The sequence below is a fragment of the Rhinolophus hipposideros genome (genome assembly GCF_964194185.1).
Source record: "Rhinolophus hipposideros genome assembly, contig: HAP1_SCAFFOLD_90, whole genome shotgun sequence".
NCBI lineage: Eukaryota > Metazoa > Chordata > Mammalia > Chiroptera > Rhinolophidae > Rhinolophus > Rhinolophus hipposideros.
The window spans coordinates 101412-122891 of record NW_027668818.1 but is presented as its reverse complement, the minus strand read 5'-3'; the positions used below and the strand labels follow the sequence as shown (position 1 = coordinate 122891).

The 21480-nt window shown below is 38.6% G+C and overlaps 1 protein-coding gene across 1 annotated transcript in view; it reads left to right on the top strand.

Annotated features, from left to right (window-relative positions):
* LOC308495757 (uncharacterized protein) overlaps positions 1–19894 on the top strand; it is a 43696-nt gene extending 23802 nt beyond the window's left edge. The window contains exons 8-9 of the mRNA XM_081080732.1: positions 386–458; positions 19259–19894. Of these exons, the coding sequence (XP_080936858.1) occupies positions 386–458; positions 19259–19426 (241 nt within the window). The 3' untranslated portion in view covers positions 19427–19894. The remainder of the gene's footprint in view (positions 1–385; positions 459–19258) is intronic.
* Positions 19895–21480: the final 1586 nt, after the last annotated feature.

The window sequence follows — 21480 nt, the reverse complement described above, 5'->3', positions numbered from 1 at the left end:
GGAGAAGGGTTAGTGTATCGTTCTACCTTGATTTAGGTCATTGCTTTTGTCCCAGTTCACGTTCCTATTGTCAGCTATTAATTGCGTTTTCAATTCAGCCTTCAGGACTTTTGGTGAAAACAAGGTACTCTCAGGTGTTGCCAACATGTTTGCTGTCATTCTTTGTTATGGAAACTTAGAGTGTCTCTTCATTAAATATTGCACGAGTTGGGAGTGGTGGAGGCAGCAATAGATAACTGATAGCTTTTCTAGAACATCGTCTAAATTTTAATCATATCAAGAAACTTCATTTCCTATGCAGATAGCTGAATTTTGCTCCCTTTGTGTTTGTTGTTTTTGTAAAGGAATGCACTCACTGTTTTTGTTGTGTATTTTTACCCTAAAGTCTTTCCTGGAAACCTGGCAGGAATGATTCACGGGCTATATCAGACGATGGACTCTTGGATGTTGGTACCAAGGTAAAAGGCTCCTGTGTGAAATTAACTTTTTTACTCTGAATTTAGTTTTGTGTAGCACTTGTAAAATTTAATAGTGTTCCCCCTACCATTGTTTTATGTTTGTAATGGAAAATGTGTCACTGTGAACCATTTTATAATATATCACCACTTGAGGGTTTTTTTCCTTTAAATTAAAGTTTATTGGGGTGCAATTGTTAATAAAGTGACATGGATTTCAGGTGTACAATTCTGTAATATATTATCTATATCTCACATTGTGTGGTCACCAGCCAGCCAGTTCTCTTTCCATCACCCCATTAGACCCCATTTAGCAATAGTCCTATTTCATCTTTACTTACCACCGAATACTATTCCATTATTTATATGTACCACAACTTCTTTATCCATTCATCTATCGAAGGACGTTTTGGTTGTTTCCGTTGTCTTACCCACCGTAAGTAAAGCTGCAATGAACATTGGAGCACACTTGTCTTTATGATTCAAAGTTTTCAGATTATTTGAGTAGATACCCAGGAGAGAGATTGCTGGGTCATGTGGTAATTCTATTTGTAATTTCTTGAGGAACCTCCACACTGCCTTCCATAGCGGCTGCACCAGCCAGCATTCCCCCCAACAGTGTATGAGGGTTCCTTTTTCTCCACAGCCTCTCCAACACTTGTTACTATTTGTCTTGTTGATGATAGCCATTCTGAATGGGGTGAGGTGATATCTCATTGTGGTTTTTATTTGCATTTCTCTGATGATTAGTAATGTGGAGCATTTTTTCATATGTCTATTTGCCATTTGTAAGTCCTCTTTGGAGAAATGTCTCTTCAGGTCCTCTGCCCATTTTTCAATTGGGTTGTTTGTTTTTTTGTGTGTTGAGTTGCATGAGTTCCTTGTATATTTTGGATATTAGCCCCTTATCGGAGGCACTGTTTGCAAACTTTTTCACCCATTCAGTTGGTTGTCTCTTTATTTTATCGATGGTTTCTTTTGCTGTGCAGAAGCTTTTAAGTTTCATATAGTCCCATTCATTTATTTTAGCATTTACTTCCATTGCCTTTGGAGTCATAAAATTCATAAAATGCTCTTTGAACCCAAGGTCCATAAGTTTAGTAACTATGTTTTCTTCTATGCAGTTTATTATTTCAGGTTTTATGCTTAAGTCTTTGATCCATTTTGAATTAATTTTGGTACACGGTGACAGATTTCAGCCCTGTTTCATTCTTTTGCATGTGGTTTTCCAATTCTACCAGCACCATTTATCGAAGGAGCTGTCTTTTCTCCATTGTATGCTTTTTGCTTCTTTGTCAAAAATTGTCTGTCCATATTTATGTGGGTTTATTTCTGGGATCTCAATTCTATTCCATTGGTCTATGTGTCTGTTTTTCTGCCCATACCATGTTGTTTTGATTATTATTGCCCTTTAGTACAAGCTAAAGTCAGGGAGTGTGATACCTCCAGCATTGTTCTTTTTGCTTAGGATTCCTTTGGCTGTTGATGTCTTTTGTGGTTCGATACAAATCTGATGATTTTTTTGTTCTATTTTTTAAAATGTGCTATTGGGATTTTGATGGAGATTGCATTAAATCTGTATATTGTTTTGGTAATACGGGCATTTTAACTATGTAGCTTGTTCCAATCCATGAGCATGGAATGTCTATCCATTTCTTTGTGTCTTCTTCAATTTCTTTTAAAAATGTCTTATAGTTTTCAGCGTATAAATCCTTCACATCCTTGGTTAAGTTTAATCCTAGGTGTTTTATACTTTTTCTTGCAATTGCAAAAGGAATTGTTCTTTTGCTTTCTTTTTCTGAGATTTCATTGTTAGTATATAGGAATACAATGGACTTTTGTACATTGATTTTGTAGCCGGCAACTTTACTGTATTTGTCGATTGTTTTCAATGGCTTTTTGGTGGAGTTTTAGGGTTTTCTATATATAGCATCATGTCATCTGCAAAGAGTGACAATTTAATTTCTTCATTCCCAATTTGGATGCCTTTTACTTATTTGTCTTGCCTGATTGCTCTGGCGAGGACTTCCAACACTATGCTTAAAAGCAGAGGTGATAGGGGACAGCCCTGCGGTGTTCCTGAACGTAGAGAAAAGGGCTTCAGTTTTTCATCATGAATTATGAGATTAGCTGAGGGTTTGTCATATATGCCCTTTATTATGTTCAAGTATTTTACTTCTATACCTATTTTATTAAGTGATCCAATCATAAATGGATGTTGTATCTTGTCAAATGCTTTTTCTGCATCAATTGATATAATCATATGATTTTTGTCCTTTATTTTGTTTATGGGATGAATCACATTGATGGATTTCTGAATGTTGAGCCATCCTTGTGCACCTGGGATGAATCTGCTTGGTCATGATGAATAATCTTTTTAGCATATTGTTGCATTCGATTTGTTAGCATTTTTCTTAGGATTTTTGCATCTGCATTCATCAGAGATAATAGTCTGTAGTTTTCTTTTTTTGTGTTATCCTTACCAGGTTTTGGTATCGGTAATGTTGGCCTCATAAAATGATTTAGGGAGTATTGTCTCTTCTTCAATTTTTTGGAAGAGTTTGAGTAGGACAGGTATTATATCCTCTTTGTAGATTTGGTGGAATTCACTAGTGAAGCCATCTGGTCGTGGACTTTTGCTTCTGGGAAGGTTTTGGATGACTGATTCAATTTCCTTAGTGGTGATCGATCTATTTAGATTTTCCAGTTCTTTATGATTCAGCCTAGGAAGGCTATATGTTTCCAAGGACCTGTCCATTTCTTCTAGGTTATTGAATTTGGTGGCATGTAGTCCCTCATAGTATTCCTGGATGATGCTTTGTGTTTCGGTGGCGTCCGTGATAACTTCCCTTCTCATTTCTGATTTTATTAGTCTTTTTTTATCTTACTGAGTCTACCAAGGATTTGTCAATTGTATTAATCTTTTCAAAGAACCAGCTCTTTGTCACATTAATTTTTTCTATTCTCTTTTTGTTCTCTGTTTCATTTAGTTCTGCTCTGATTTTTATTGTTTTCTTTCTGCTGCTGACATTCAGTTTCATTTGTTCTTCTTTTTCTAGCTCCATAAGATGTAAAGATGAGGTTATCTATTTGGGATTTTTCTTATTTCTTGAGATAGGCCTGTAATGATATAAATTTCCCTCTTAAAACTGCTTTCGCTGCATCCCCAAAATTTTGGTAGGATGTATTTTCATTTTCCTTTGTTTCTATGTATCTTTTTTTTCTTCTGTAAGATAGTTTTTGTTTTTTTATTTTTTTTTTGAAGCTTTTCATTGTTCCCTTTCCAGTTTACTGTTTTTTTTCTGTTTTTCACATTCTTTTATTCGTTTCCGGTGCACAAAACAATGTAATAGCTAGACATGTATCATTTATATCCCTCACACAGTCATAACCCCCTCCCCCCTCCACTGCCTCTCTGACATCTCACACAGCCATTACATTTCCACTGTCTCTATTCCTAATGCTGTACTCCGCTTCTTGTAACTATATGTAATATATATGTAATATATATATTTATATAAGATATATATATATAGTATGTATATATATATTTTTATATAAAATATGTATATGTATTATATGTACATGTAAATTGTACTTGACATTCATTATTCAGCTTCAGGTGTACAGTGCAGTGATCAGCCATCTACATCATCCCTGAGGTGGTCTCCCTAATGAGACAAGTATCCATTGGATACCCTACAAAATCTTTACGAAATTATTGATTACATTCCCCAAATTGACTCTCGTATCCCCGTGGCACTCTTGTGGTTACCAACTGTTCATTCTGATCCCGTGACTTTCCCCCTTATCCCCACCCCCTCATCTAGCAACCCTCAGTTTTTCCTCTGTGTCTTTGAGACTGTTTCTGATTAGTTCATTCATTTATTATTTTCTTTAGATTCCCCATATGAGATCATATGGTATTTGTCTTTCTCTGTCTGACTTATTTCACTTAATATAATGTTCTCTACGTCCATCCATATTGTTGCATGGTAAGATTTCATTCTTCTTCGTGGCTGTGAAATACTCCATTGTATAACTGTAACGGTTTCTTAATCCAATCGTTTACCAATGGGCATTTCGGTTGTTTCCATGTTTTGGCTATTGTGTATAGTGCTGCAATAAAGATAGGGGTGTATAAATTTTTTTGAATTAGAGTTTTGGATTTCTCCTGATAGATACCTAGGAGTGGAATTGCTGGGTCATAGGGTAGTTCCATTCTCAGATTTTTGAGATACCTCCATACTGTTTTCCATAGTGGCTGCACCAATCTGCAATCCCACCAACAGTGCATAAGCGTTCCCTTTTCTCCACATCCAGGCCAGCACTTGTTGTTTGTTGATTTGTTGATGAAAGCCATTTTGACTTGGGTGAGGTTGTATCTCATTGCGGTTTTTATTTGCATTTCTCTAATGATTAGTGAAGTTGAGCATTTTTTCATATGTCTGTTTCCCATCTGTATGTCCTTTTTAAAAAAATTACTCTCCATGTCCTCTGCACATTTTTTAATTGGGTTGTTTGTTATTTTGGAGTTGAGTTGACTGAGACATTTTATAAATATGGGATATTAACCCCTTATCAGATATATCATTGGCAAATATCTTCTCCATTCAGTAGGATCCCTTTTTGTTTTATTTTTTTTTATTTTTTTATAGTTTTATTTTATTTTATTTTATTTTTACATCCCTCACACCGTGAACCCCCCTCCCCCCATCCACCACCACCCCGACCTCACACCGAGCCATCACATTATACACATAAAATTATAGTTGGCATTCATTAATGTCCAGTCTCTGGTGTACAATGCCATGACCAGGCATCCACAGCATCCCTGAGGTGGTCTCCCAAACAGGACACATGTCCATCGGACACCCAACAAAATCCCCAAACACTATTGAATAAGTTCCCCAAAGTAATTCTCAAAAAACCCTGAGGCCATCCTGTGGTCACCAGCCGCCCCCCAATCCCTTCACCCTTCCCCCCATCCCCAACCCCCTCCCCCCTGCCCATCTAACAACTCTCGGTTTTTTGTGTCCCCAAAACTGTTTCTGATTAGTTCATACACATATTCTTTTCTTTAGATTCTGCATATAAGTGAGATCATATGGTACTTGTCTTTCTCTTTCTGACTTATTTCACTTAACATAATGTTCTCTAGATCCATCCATGTTGTTGCAAATGATAAGATTTCTTTTTTCTTTATGGCTGCGTAGTACTCCATTGTATAAATGTACCACAGCTTCTTAATCCAGTCATCGACCGATGGGCATTTCGGTTGTTTCTGTATCTTGGCTATTGTGTAAAGTGCTGCAATAAACATAGGAGTGCATACAGATTTTTGAATTGGAGCTTTGGATTTCTCCGGGTAGATGCCTAGGAGTGGGATTACTGGATCATAGGGTAGTTCTATCTTCAGATTCCTGAGATACCTCCATACTGTTTTCCATAGTGGCTGCACTAATCTGCAATCCCACCAACAGTGCACTAGCGTTCCCTTTTCTCCACATCCCCGCCCGCATTTGTTGTTTGTTGATTTATTGATGATAGCCATTTTGACTGGGGTGAGGTGGTATCTCATTGTGGTTTTTATTTGCATTTCTCTGATGATTAGTGAGGTTGAGCATTTCTTCATATGTCTTCTTGCCTTCTGTATGTCCTTTTTAGAAAAATGTCTCCTCAAGTCCTCTGCCCATTTTTTAATTGGGTTGTTTGTTTTTTTGGAGTTGAGTTGAGTAAGTTTTTTATAGATTTGTGATATTAATCCCTTATCAGATATATCATTGGCAAATATCTTTTCCCATACAGTAGGATCCCTTTTTGTTTTATTGATGGTTTCCTTTGCTGTGAAAAAACTTTTTAGTTTGATGTGATCCCACATGATTATTTTTTCTCTTACTTCTCTTGGCTGAGAGGATGTATCAGTAAAAATCTTACTCCAGGTAATGTCTATAAAGTTTCTTCCTATATTTTCTTCTAGAAATTTTATGGTTTCAGATCTTACACTTATGTCTTTAATGCATTTTGAATTTATTCTTGTATATCGTGTAAGGAAGTGGTCCAGCTTCATTCTTTTGCATGTGTCTGTCCAGGTTTCGCCAACACCATTTGTTGAATAGACTGTCTTTACCCCACCATAAATTCTTGCTTCCATTGTCATAGATTGAATGACAATATAGGCATGGATTTATTGCTGGGCTCTCTATTGTGTTCCATTGATCAATGTATCTGTTTTTATACCAGTATCGTGGTGTTTTGATTACTGTAGCCTTGTAGTATAATTTGATGTCAGGTATCGTTATACCTCCCACTTTATTCCTATTTCTCAAGATTGCCGAGGCCAACCAGGATCTTTTATGGTTCCATATAAATTTCAGGATTATACGTTCTATTCTTGTGAAAACCATCCTTGGTAATATGATAGAAATTGCGTTGAATTCGTATGTTGCCTTAGGCAGTATGGACATTTTCACTCTATTAATTCTTCTTATCCATGAGCATATTATGTGCTTCCATCTATTTGTATCCTCTTTAATTTCTTTCTTCAGTGTCTTATAATTTTCTGAGTATAGATGTTTTACTTCTTTCATTAAATTTATTCCCAGGTATTTTATAGTCTTTGAAGCAATTGTAAATGGGATTCTTTTCTTAATTTCTCCTGATACTTTATTATTGGTATATACACATGCAACTGATTTCTGAATATTAATTTTGTATCCTGCTACTTTACTAAATACATTTATCAGTTCTAATGGTTTTTTGGTGGAGTCTTTAGGGTTCTCTCTATATAGTATCATGTCATCTGCATATAATAACTATTTTACTTCCTCCTTACCAATTTGGATGCCTTTTATTTATTTTTCTCGTCTGATTGCTGTGGCTAGAAGTTCCAGCACTATGTTGAATAGAAGTGGAGAAAGTGGGAAACCTTGCCTTGTTCCTGATCTTAAGGGGACTATTTTAGCTTTTCCCCGTTGAGTGTGATGTTAGCTGTGGGTTTATCATATATGGTCTCTATTATGTTGAGATATGGTCTCTCTATTCCCATTTTCTTAAGAGTTTTTATCATAAATGGCTGCTGGATTTTGTCCAATGCTTTTTCTGCATCTAATTGATATGATCATATGATTTTTATTTTTTATTTTGTTAATGTGGTGTATCATGTTAATTGATTTGCGGATGTTGAACCACCCTTGCATACCAGGAATGAATCCCCCTTGATCATAGTGTATGATTTTTTTAATGTATTGCATAATTGTGTTCAGTAATATTTTGTTGAGGGTTTTTGCATCTATGTTCTTTAGAGATACAGGCCTATAGTTTTTTGTTTGTTTGTGTGTTTTTTGTAGTGTCTTTGTCTGATTTGGGGATCAGAGTGATAGTGGCCTCGTAAAAAGGTTTTGGGAGCCTTCCCTCCTTCTGAATTTTTTGGAATAGCTTGAGGAGAATAGGTGATAATTCTTTTTTGAATGTTTTGTAAAATTCACCTGTAAAGCCATCTGGTCCAGCACTTTTGTTTGTTGGGAACTTGTTGATTACTGATTCAACTTCCCTGGTGGTAATCAGTCTATTCAGGTTTTCCGTTTCTTCTTGAGTTAGCCTTGGAAGGATGTATGCTTCTAGAAAATTTTCCATTTCTTCCAGATTGTCTAATTTGTTGGCATATAGATGCTGATAGTAATTTCTTAAATATTTTTGTATTTCTGTGGTGTCTGTTGTCACTTCTCCTCTTTCATTTCTGATTTTATTAATTTGGGTCCTCTCTCTCTCTCTTTTTGATAAGTCTGGCTAAAGGTTTGTTGACTTTGTTTATTTTGTCTAAAAAACAACTCTTGGATTCATTGATGTTTTTTATTGTTTTTCTGGTTTCTATTTCATTTATTTCCGCTCTGACCTTTATTATGTCCCTCTTTGTACTCCCTTTGCGGTTATTTTGCTGTTCTTTGTCCTGATCCCTTAAGTGTGAAAATAAACTGTTGATTAGTGATTTTTTTGTTTCTTTAGGTAGGCCTGCAATGCTGTGAATTTCCCTCCTAGGACTGTTTTCGCTGCATCCCATAGATTTGGTTTGTCATGGTTTGATTTTCATTTGTCTCGAGACATGTTTTGATTTCTTCCTTGATCTCATTGTTGATCCATTCGTTATTTAGTAACATGTTATTCAGGCTCCATGAATTTGTCTGTCTTCCAGTTTTTTTCCTGTAGTTGATTTCTGATTTTATAGCGCTGTGGTCAGAGAAGACAATTGGTATGATTTCAATTTTCTTACATTAATCAAGACTTGTTTTCTGGCCTAACACGTGGTGTACCTTGGAAAATGTCCCGTGTGTGCTTGAGAAGAACGTGTATTCTGCAGCTTTGGGGTGAAATTCTCTGAAAATGTTGATTAAATACAAATGGTCCAATGTGTCATTTAAGGCCATTGTTTCCATATTGATTTTCTGTCTGGAATACCTGTCCCTTGTCAGAGGTGTGTTGAAGTCCCCTACTATGATAATATTACTGTTGAGTTCTGTCACTATGTCAGTAAATATCTGTTTTATATATTTAGGTGCTCCTATGTTGGGTGCATAGATGTTTACTAGGGTTATGTACTCTTGTCGGACCAATTCCTTTATTATGTATAGTGCCCATCTTTGTCTTTTAATATATTCTTCAGTTTAAAGTCTATTTTGTCAGATATAAGTATTGCAACTCCAGCTTTTTTCTCATTTCTGTTTGCATGAAATATCTTACTCCAAGCCGTCACTTTCAGCCTGTGTGTGTCTTTTGATCTGAGGTGAGTCTCTTGTATACAGCATATACAAGGGTCTTGCTTTCTTATCCACTCAGCCACCCTATGTCTCTTGATTGGAGCATATAATCCGTTTGCATTTAAAGTGATTATTGATAGGTACATAGTTATTGCCATTTTTAAATTTGTCGTTAGATTGTTTTCATCTTTCTTCTGTTTACAGAAGCCCTTTTAATATTTCCTGCGATGCTGCCTTAGTGGTAATAAATTCCTTTAGCTTATTCTTTTCTGGGAAGCTCTTTATCTCTCCTTCAATTTTAAATGATAGCCTTGCTGGATAAAGCAATCTAGGTTGTAGGCCCTTGTTTTTCATCATTGTGAGTACCTCCTGCCCCTCCCTCCTGGCCTGCAATGTTTCTGTAGAAAAGTCATTTGATAGTCTTACAGGAGTTCCCTTGTATTTAACTTGCTATCTTTCTCTTGCTGCTTTTAGGATTCTGTCTTTGTCTTTAATCTTTACTGTGTTAACTGTAATGTGTCTTGGTGTGGGCCTGTTTGGGTTTATCCTGGTTGGAACTCTCTGCACTTCCTGGAGTTATACGTCGGTTTCCTTCACCAGGTTAGGGAAGTTTTCAGACATTATAACTTCAAATATGTTCTCGATCCCTTGCTTCCTTTCTTCACCTTCTGGTATTCCTGTGATGCGCATGTTGTTGCGCTTGATGTTATCCCAGAGGACTCTTAAGCCATTTTCGTTGTTTTTTACTCTTTTTTCTTTTTGTGTTCCATGTGGGTGATCTCTGCTGACTTGTCTTCATGTCGCTGATTCGATCCTCTGCTTCATCTAGCCTGCTGTAATTCCTTCAAATGGGTTCTTTATTTCAGTTATTGTATTCCTTAGTTCTAACTGGTTGTTCATTATGATTTCTCCATCCTTCTTTATGTCGTCACTAAACCCCTTCAGTATTCTTATCATCAGTGTTCTGAACTCTGTCTCTGACAGGTTGGTTACCTGTATTTCATTTGGTTCCAATTCTGGAGGTTTCTTCTGTTCTTTTATTTGGGACATGTTTCTTTGTTTCCCCATTCTGGCTGACTCTCTGTGTTTGCTTTGATGTATTAGGTAGGTCCCTTATGGGTCTTTGTTTTTATTGGTTATCTTACGTAGTATGCGTCCTTTATATTTGACTTGCATGACTTCCTTCTTCTCCTCTGCGTGTGCACCAAAGGTGACTCTCGTTTTGTGTATATTGTCCTGTTAAAGTTGATCTTTAATTGCTTTTGGCTGGTCAGTAGGTGGGATTGACTCCTAGGCTGCCTAGTTGTGAATCTTGGCTCTGCCCACAGTGGTAGTTCTGCTGAGTGAGGGTTGACTGCTCACATGAGGCTTGGCCCCTATGGGCTCTTGTGCCTGTAGAGAATTCCTTCTGGGTGTGTCACTTGTAGGTCAAACCCGATAATACTCTAACTTGGTCTGGAGTCGGCCTCAGGGTGTTTTGAATCTTGTGCCTCTTGAGCTGGGCCCTGGTATAGAGCAATTTCAGAACAAAGCAAATCACCCAGCACAACAGCAACACCAACAGCAAAGAAAAAACAAATACACCCATGTAAAAACAACTGATAACCCACACTCAACACCGGCAAAAATATCAAAAATACACAAACAAAACAAAACAAAAAAAGCAGCGTCAGTCTTTGCTTAAGCCTACCAAGTAATCTCCAGGTTGTCCTCTCCTGTACCAAAGAGTCCTCTGCGTCTTGGGCAGGCAGAGACGCTCACCTGGTGCCCAGAGTGACCCTGGGACGGCAGTTTTAGATGTGTGGTGCCATAAATTCTGGATGTCAGTTTTTACAAAGTCAGTGCATTTTCCTCTCTTGCCTGCACATATGCGCACTGAGAGTAACACAGCCAGCCCTGTGCCCAGGTCTCCTGAGTCTTAGGGTACTTCTTCCCTATGTGTGTGTGGAGGGCAGGAGATTTCTGAGTTGATGAAAGCCCAGAGCTGCGTCTGCCGCCTACTGCTGATCCCTGGGAGTGCCTCCGCAGTTGTAATTGCCCTGCCCTAGGCAGGCCAGAAAAGGTGAGAGCTGGAGATGGAGGAGTCTTCTCTCTCCCAACCCAGTAGCGTCACACTCTTCCCAGCCTCTTCCCTGAGTCAGAGCTGCAAACCGGGTCCTCCCAGATCCTGAGTGCTCTGACTCCTCTGTAAACTGACACTGCTCTTCAGCTCAGGGGCCAGCGTGAGTCTCTGGAAAGGCAGGGGTAGGATTGGGAGAGTGGGCGGAGGGGCCCAGGTGTGTTGATCATGTCCTTTGTCCGACCTAGGGCCCAGCTGGAGGTCTCAGCTGAGGTGACTGCCTCAAATGCTGGATATGCTGCTCTCTTGGCAGGAGAGATCAGCTGTGGGATGCAGGGAAAGAGCCTATGTCTTGGCTCTTGTGGTCTCTGTTCTGTCCTGGGATCCTCTGTGTCTCCACAGCCGCAGATGCGGGCTGAGGTCGCCACTCCGCCCCCTTCTGTCTTCCCCTGCTCGCCCAATTTGCCCACCTTCAAGTAATCCTCGAACGAGTCTCTTACCTTTTCTGTGTGATGAGCAGAGTCCATTGACCTGGTCAAAGAAGAAATAAGAGGATAGATCAAAAGATACATAGAAGAGTGCTGCCATTCCTATGATGTCACTCTTCGCTGCTGCCATTCCTATGATGTCACTCTTCGCTGCTGCCATTCCTATGATGTCACTCTTCTGTGTATCTTTTGATCTATCCTCTTATTTCTTCTTTGACCAGGTCGTTCTTTAAAAGTATGTTGTTTAATCTCTATGTATTAGTGGTTTTTCCTGCTTTCTTTTTGCAGTTGATATCCAATTTCAAAGCCTTGTGATCAGAGAATATGTTTGGTATGATTTCAGTCTTCTTAAATTTGCTGAGGCTAGTTTTATGTCCCAATAGATGATTTATCTTTGAGAATGTTCCATGTACACTCGAAAAGAATGTTTAGTCTGATGTTTTAGGATGAAGTGCTCTATAAATGTCAATTATGTCTAGTTCATCTAATGTGTCATTTAGGGCTGCTATTTATTTATTTATTTTGTTTGAATGATCTATCCATAGCTGTCAATGATGTATTTAAGTCCCCTAGTATAATTGTGTTTTGGTCAATTTCTCCCTTTAGTTCTGTTAGTAGTTTCTTGGTATATCTTGGTGCTCCCTGATTGGGGGCAGAAATATTGATGACTGTTATGTCTTCTTGTTGTATAGTCCCCTTCATCACTATGAAATGTCCATCTTTGTCTCTTGTTACCTTTTTTATCCTGAAGTCTGTTTCATCTGATATCAATCAGTATGGTTACACCTGACTTTCTCTGGATACCATTTGCTTGGAGTGTCAATTTCCATCCTTTCACGTTGAGTCTATGTTTGTCCTTGTAGCTGAGATGTGCCTCTTGGAGGCAGCATATGGTTGGGTTTCGTTTTTTGATCCAATCAGCTACTCTGTGCCTTTCTATTGGTGAGTTCAATCCATTTACATTTGGGGTGATTATTGATATGTGAGGATTTCCTATCATTCTATCTTTTCTTTTCTGGTAAGACTGTGTCTCCATTGTTTCTTTGCCTTTTCGTTGTTGTCTCTTATTTCTATGTGGTGGTATTCTATGATTTTTCCCTCTGTTTCTTCTTTTATTACATTATGTATTTCAGTTCTGGATTTTTTTTGAGTGGTTACCATTAAGTTTATGTAAAAGAAAGTTTGATATTTAGAGTATTCCATTTTCTTCAGCATGCTTACTTTCTCCATTCCCATTTTCCGGTTCAGACCTTTACTCTCCCCACTTTTATGTTTTGGTTGCCACAAATTGTCCCTGTTGATGGTGGTCGAATAGCCTCCTTCAGCATTTCTTGTAGTGTAGGTCGTGTATTAGAAAATTCTCTCAGCTTCTGTATGTCTGGAAAGGTCTTTATTTCTCCTTCATATCTAAAAGATGTTTTTGCTGGATACATTATTCTTGGCTCATCATTTCTCTCTTTCAATAGTTTGAATATTTGGTTCCACTCCCTCCTGCCTCGTAGAGTTTCTGCTAAAGAAATCTGATGACAATCTAATGGGCTTTCCTTTGTAGGTTACCATCTTCTTTTCCCTGGCTGCCTTGAGGATTCTTTCTTTGTCATTGATTTTTGACAGCTTCAATATAATGTGCCTTGGAGAAGGCCTGTTGGGGTTGAGATAATTAGGTGTTCCATTTGTTTGTTGGATTTAAGGATCCAGTTCTTTCCATAAGTTTGGGAAGTTCTTATCGACTACTTGTTTGCATATATTCTCTGTTCCCTTCTCTCTTTCTTCCCCTTCTGGTATGCCCATTATTCTTATATTGCTCTTTCTGATGGAGTCAGAAAGTTCTTGTAGAGTTCTTTCATTTCTTTTAAGTCTCAAGTCTCTTTCTTCTTCCATCCCTGTGATTTCCAGATTTCTAGCTTCGATGTCACCGATTCTTTCCTCCATCTGGTCAACTCTACGACCTAAACTGGCTGTTTCATTTGTCATTTCTTTTGATTTCTTAATCTCCAGAAATTCTATTTGGTTCTTTTTTAAAATTTCAGTCTCTTTTGTAAAATACTCATTTTGTTCTTGATTATGTTTCTGAATTCATTAAACTGCCTGTCTGTGTTTTCTTGCATCTCATTGAGTTTTTTCAGAACTGTAATCTTGAATTCTCTGTCATTTAAGTCACATATTTCCATATCTTTAAGTTTATTTTCTGGAGACTTTTCAATTTCTTTCTGAGCTGTGTTGTTGCCATGGCTATTCATGGCAATTGATGATTTATTATTTCTCTTCCTAGACATCTATAGGAGTGGGTTGTGCAACAGGTTGATAGAAAGAGGTCTTTCTTTTGCTTTCCAGTAGGTTTTGGGATAATGTTTTATTTTCTGTGCGACTGCAGCCGTTTGTTCTGTCTCACACTGTAGTGTTATGTTTTCTGTGCGCTATTCCGGCTTCTCACACAGTGGTGGGATTCCCTGGAAGGCGGGCGTCTCCTCTGTGAACAGTTCGCTGGGGTCACAAGGCCCTGCCTCCGTGGGGAAATGCGGAGAACTTCTGAAGTTCCAAAGCTCTTCCTGCACCAGATTCAGAGCCCCTGCATTTCAGCAGTTCTGTTTATTCCTGCAGGGGTCCACCCAGATAGGTGGGGACAGGGGTGGCACCGGTGGGTTGTGAGAGATGGCCCAGAGCAATGGTGGTGACAACCACCTCAGCGGGTCCTGCTTCCACAGCTCCCTCCTCTTTGCTGGAAGTACTTGGGCTGTGAGTCCTTGACTGCAGACCACAGTTCTCAGAACTGCAAATATTCTGTTCTTTTGATCTGACACTGCTACTGTTCTGCTTCTAGCACTGGGCAGGTGGGGGCGGGTCGAGCTCTGGGAGGGTTGGGAGGGGGCAGCTAGTCTCAGTGTCTGAGTCTTCCATTCTTTACTCTGCAGTGAGGGCTTACCACTGTTTTCATCCTTCTTCCCTCAGTCTTTGCTCTGAGGTCTCTGCCATTAACGTTGGGTTCAGCTGTGTTATATGCTGTCCTCTCAGCCCTGTGGGCCATAAGCGGAGCCCTAGTAGCACGAGTTCTTTCCTCTTCTGTAGCTGTACTAGTTCCGGGACTCAGGGAGCTCGGAGCACTAAGCTAGGTCTGGGTCCTGAGCCTGCATGGCCCCGTCTCCGCACTTCTCCCTTCTCTCCTCCACCGCTCGAGCAATTTGTCCACCTGTAGGCTATTGCAGTAGTACGCCCCTTAGTCTAGCCGGTCTGCTGCGCAGGGAGTCCTTTGTGGAGTGATAGTTGTTCAACTTGTTGTAAATTCCAGGGAAGATTTCAAGAGGCACACCTCACACTGCCATTTTCACGACATCACTCTTTCTTTTTTCCCCTTAACTTTAGGAAGTATTGAACATGGTGACTGAAAAAAAGAAGGGGCTGGGAAATACATAGTGATAGTTAAATTTTATTGGGAGGTTTCCCACAGTGATGGAGCTATGCAATTTGGTTAAGGGTAAGGAATCTTAATGTGACTTTTACATTACATCAGTGGGTCTTTTATAATACTCGTGCCTACGTGAAATCTGTAATGGATTCATTTACTTATTGTAATAGTCATGAAATCTTCCTGATACATTTCAGTTTTTAAAACTATGTAGCATGTAATATATAGTTTTTATTTTATTACACTTTGTATTTTGGTATCACATAGTTGGTAGGCGTGAGTGTTTTCTCTATGTTTTTTTTTTCTTTTTTTAAGTTATATTCAGTTGACATTCAATATTATTTTATATTAGTTTCAGGTATTCTGGGTTCATCATTTAGACTAAAATAATAGAAACTTTGAAAATTTAGAACTCAAGTTCTCTATCTCAAAACCCATATTACAAAGGGATTCCACTATGTCCTCAATCATTACATTATGAATATATTTAACTGTCTTCATCTAATTGAAGAGTACATGTTTTGCTTAAAATAATAACTAATTTTAGAAGCAGAGGTTCTTAAACCATATACTAAAATGTCAAATTTCAGAAGGTTTTTAGTTTCGCTTCTTAAATGTAAAATTTTTCATTTCTGTTATAGTTGACATTCCATGATGTCAGCCTCAAGTATACGGCATAGTGGGTAGGCATTTATATAATGTGTAAACTGGTACCCCGATTAGTGTGGTATCCCTGACACCGTACTTAGTTATTACAATGTTATTTACTGTATTCTCTGTGCTGTGCTTGACATCTTCATGACTATTTTATAACTGCCACTTTGTACTTCTTAATCCTTTTTCCATTTCAAGCATTCCCCCAACAATTCTCGAACCGGGCAACGATCAGTTAGTTCTCTGCATCTATAAGTTTGTTTCTCTTTTCTATGTTCATTTATTTTTTATTTTTTGCATATCACCAATACGTGAAATCAGGTGGTATTTGTCTTTCTCTATCTGACTTTTATCACTTAGAATAATACCCTCTAGGCCCACACATGTCACAAACGATAAGTACTTATTGTTTATTACAGACAAGTAGTATTTTGTTATATATATGTCCCACTTCTTCTTTATCCAAGATGATGGATCCTTTGGTTACTTTCTTATCTGGACTATTGAAAATAATGCGGCAACAACCATAGAAATGCATATTGCTTTTCAAATTAGTGTTTTGTGTTTCTGTGGAGGAAAACCCAGAAGAGGGACTGCTGTGCCACATGGTACTTCTATTTCTAAATTTTTGAGGAACTTCCATATTGTTTTCCATTGTCTGCTTGGATTTGCAGTCTCACCAACAGTGCACAAGGACTCTTTTCTTCACATCCTCAACAACACTTGTTGCTTGTTGATTCATGGATGATGGCCATTCTGACAGTTGTGAGGTGGTAGCTCATTGTGTTTTTAATTTGCATTGCTCTGATGATTAGTGACACGGAGCATGTTTTCGTATGTTTCTTGGCTATCTGTGTGACCTCTTTGGAGAAAAGTCTATTCAGGTACTCTTCTCATTTTGTAATCGCATTGTTTGTCTTTTGGTGTTAAGGTTTATGAGTTCCTTATATGTTTTGGATGTCAACCCTTTATCAAATATATCATTGGCAAATATCTTCTCCATTCACCCGCTCGTGACTTCATGTTGTTGTTGGTTTCCTTTGCTGTGCAGAAATTTTGTAGTTTGATTGTCGTGTATATGGGTCTTGCATTCTTAACCATTCAGCTACCTTATGTCTTTTCTGGAGCATTTAATCTATTTACATTTAAAGTAATTATTTGTAGGTACATAGTTATTGGCATTTTATTATTCACTTTTCTTCTCCTCCTCCTGCTCTTCCTCCTGCTCTTTTTCCGTCTTCTCCTCCTTCTCTTCCTCCTCCTCCTCCTACTTCTCCTCCTCCTTTTTTTTCTAGTCGTGGTTTTACATTTCTTGTAATAGTGGTTTCCTGGGGCTGAACTGCATCACCTCCTTTTTCTCTGGCAAGCTCTTTACCTCTCGTTTGATTCTAAATGAGAGCCTTGCCGGATACAGTGCTCTTGGTTGTAAATTATTGCGTTTCATCACATTTCTATATTTCTTGCCCATTCCTCTGGCCTTCAGATTTACTTTTGAGAGATCACCTGACAGTCTTATGCGAGCTCCCTTGTATATAACTAACTGCTTTTCTCTTGCTGGTTTTAATATTCTCTCTGTGTCTTTACCTTTTGGCGTTTTAATTCTGGTATGTCTTGGTGTGGGCCTGTTTGACTTTATTTTGTTTGGAACTCTCTGTGTTTCCTACACTTGTGTTTCCTTCAACACGTTAGGGAAGATTTCCGTCATTATTTACTCAAATAGGTTTTCAATTCCTTTCTGTCTCTCTCTTCTCCTTTTGATAGCCCTACGAGTTCTGTTACACTTTATCTTGTCCCAGAAGTCCCTTAAAGTATTCTCTCTCTCTTTTTTTTTTACTCATAATCATTTTTCATATCTTTTTCTTCTGTTCTGATTGTGTGTTTTCTGCTATCTTGTCTTCCAAATCACTGATTTGAACGTCTGCCTCAACCAAATCTGGTGCCGATTCCATCTATTAATTACTCTTTTCAGATGTTGTATTTTTCATAGTTGAGTTTTGTTAATGATTTCCATGTCCATTTTTTATGTTTGCTGTCTCGGTTGAAGTGTTACAACGTTTATCTATTTTTCCCCAAAGTTCACTGAGCGTCCTTAGAAGTAGTATTTTGAACTCTGTGTCTGGTAGATAGCTTGTGTCCATTAGTTCTTGTGTTTAGTTCTTTCTCTAGAGTTTTTTCCTGGTCTTTCGTTAGAGAAATGTTTCTTTCTGTCTTCTTTTTTCACTGCATCTTTATTGTTGTTTCTCTGTATTCTGTAGATTGCTAATTCTCCTCATCTTGACAGTATTGCCTTACATACCAGGTGTCGCATGGGGCCCAGTGGTACAGTCTCCCCGGTCACCTGAGCTGGGTGCTCCAGAAGCTCGTGTGGGTGGTGTGTGCCCTCCTGTTGTACTTGAGCCTTATTGCTGTTGGCACATCTGGGTGTGGAATTGACCCTCAGGACGACTGGCTGTGACTACAGTAGATGAACCTTTGTGTGTGGGCTGACCCCACAGAGTGAGATCGGCTGTAGCAGGGCTCCGGTGTCTGCTCAGTCCATGGCTTGGGCGTGTCATTTGTGAAGCTAATTTGGTGATGTTCTGGTGTCACTTGAAGCTGGTCCAAGGTGTGTTGGATTTGGGGCCTCTTGGGAGGGGCTGTGGGGCAGGCCCAGGTCAGCTGCTGCTTGTGCCCAACCGGGAGCCACCTAGGGGAAGCTACAAAGTGACCTGCTATGGATAGCTGCGTTTGTGAGTTTGTAGGCACCTGCGAGGCGCTATGTTGTGAAGCAAGACAGGCTGATGGATAGGATCCTAGAAAGAAACGGAAGTCCTCAATATCATAAATTGCAGCCCGAGTGGCTGTTGTAAACTAGAATTGTGATGATGCAACACCTCTGCTTCCTGAGTGACTCCCCATTACGTGAGTGTAGAATTCATCTGCTAGCATGACATGCGCCTTCTTTGATTTGGTTCTGATTCTGCAGTTGTCTCTCCATCCCTTTCTCAGAGTTCCAGGCTAACCCCATTCTTCTTCTGCCCTCACCTACAATATGTTATTTTATACGCAGGCTTTTGCGCCCGCTGCCCTTTCTGGACTCTCCTTCATGGTTTCCCTCAGTACCTCGTATGTCTTTCAAGATGCAGCCCTATTTTTGCAGCATCTGGTACAACTGATTGTTGTTTCTTTTGTGCCCGTACTCTACTTTCTTCATCTGAGGTGTAGAACTGGAGAGTGGTACTTTCCTTTCTGATTGTTTTCACGAATTGTAATATATCGACCCCTACTAGAATATAGGACAAAATCTTTCATTTCTATTTCCAGCTTCCCCTGGGTCTATGCCTATGATTCGATGGCTACGATAGCGGTTTGTTGTCTTACTGACAGAAGGACTGAGTGAGCGAGTGAACGAGTAAATGAATATGATGTTTGCTGAAGTTGGGTTTTTCTTTTCTTTTTTTTAATAGAAAGAAGCAACCAAGCCGGCAACTGGAAAAAGAGAAAATGGTGTGGATATTATTGAAAGTGCTCCACAAGAGCAAACAAAAACTGATATCTTGACTTGTGTTGATGGAGCATACCAAAATAATACAAGTGATAATTTAGTGACTATCTATGAATTCTTTCTAGCTTAAGTGCTGCTATACACAAATCTAACACGTGTAGATCCAACTGTGATTTTCATTTCTTATAAGCATTTCTTCCTATCTTTTTTGCAAAAGTATCCCCACTACTAACAACTGCTTCTTCTTGCAAATGCTTCGGCCCCCCGAAATTCTTTTCTGCTATTACTTTTATGGAAATATTTTTGAATGTGTATTTAAAATTCGTAGTGATATATGTTCATATTAATGTTCTGTGACTACATTTTATAGTTAAAATATCAGCATTAAGATTCGGAAAAGGAGCTGTGAAATCATGTTGGGATTCTGAGGTACTGTCATTTTTTATCATTATTATTTTAAATATCACCATTCAGTGATGTTAAAACGTAAAAGGTATGCTTTGACTATACTTTCTCACCTCTGCATTTCCCCACCTAAATTATTTTCTTATGGTTTAGCCTATAATTAATAAAATACATATGTGCTTAATATAATGAGACAGCGTAGTACAATTCTGCTAACTTGCAAGGTTCACTTAAGGCGGTCGGTGTAGAATAGTATAAAACAAGAAGGCTTCCAAGTCATAAGGAATCAGTTGGGTTCTGAAGTTAAGTTCACCTAAAAGCTAAAGCATTATTCCAGCTTGAAGTATGTCCAAATGCATGATTCTGTGGTTTTTATGGTTGTGTAAATGTCCTAATGAGATTCAGAAAGAAAGAATTTGGAATTTAGGGTTTTTTATACCTTGGAACTTGAAAAGATAATGCCTGCTATATGCAAGTATTATTGTATTTGTATTCTGCAATAGATCTGCAAGGAACTTTTCCAGGGAAGGAAGAGCATTGTTAATAGTAATACTATGTAGGATCATACTAACAACAATCGGCCGAGTGCTGCTTTAATACACAACAACTGCCCTGTTCAGTTAAAATAGCATGCATTGAGTATCTTGATGGCAACCATGCTTGTAGTAATAGAAGTACAAAGTAATGATGAGCCAATGTGAGATGACAGCTGTGCAAAGAGAGAGGAGGAGTGTGATCTTCTGATATAGGCAACTGCTGCCTACTGGTGTAGACACTGTGTTTGAAGATAAGAACACACTAGAACCCTGGATAGGTCACTTACTAGCTGTGGGATCTGGGGGAAACTTCTTTTTAATCTGTTGGATGTCAGTGACCTCATTCATCATAAAGGTACTTATGCCTACCTTTCAGGGTGTGAAATGAACTAATGTGGTAACAAATGTGAAAACACTTTGCGAAGTGTAAAGGGAGCTATAGAAATGTAAAATCAATGATCACAGTGGGCGGTAGTGACTTACCAAATGGTGGGGACACTTTTTGTAAACCTGAAGGACAATCAAATGGCAGTAGTGTCAAGAATAGAGTGGAAAAGTTAGAAGGGGCATGTGGATTTCTAATCTGGGGGATGCTAAACTTCAGGAGACTGTGATAGGCGATACCCTGTAGATGTGTAGTGTTTCGGTACTTGAGGCTCTGTTGGTGTGAGCTCAGTGTTTTGACCTGAAGTAAATGTCTGTGTGGGATACTGCCACGTGAAGCATGAGAAGGAGCCAGTCATTTGAAGGTCTAGGAGCGAAACCTGCTGGGCAGGGACAGCAATGGATCGTGTGGGTTCATCATTTTATTCTAGTGTCTTGGAATGGTCAGGAAGCAGGAAGAGGGCTAACCAGCATCAAACCATTTTTATATTTGTTGTTTGTGTGGAAAAGAAATAAACTGTGCATGGCAGATGCCCGGTATATTTGAGATGGTTAGTAAATAAATGTTCTTATCTTTTCCTGATTAGAATTTATTAAACTTTTTTGAAAAGTTGCATAACTATATATAATGTTTTTCCTATTGTTTATTTAAATATAATTTAACAAAAAGCTTTTCTTACAACTTTGTCATTCTATTTAATCATTTTTCCTATCAAAATTTTTATCAAATAAGAGTTTGGTTTTTCCAAGCTCTTGTTGACCTAGATGAAGTAGGTTCTAAAATGTTCTGTTTACACTCAACAGGACATACACCAAGGTTTCTTACCATGTCAAGCAAGTATCTTGTTTTAACACTAAA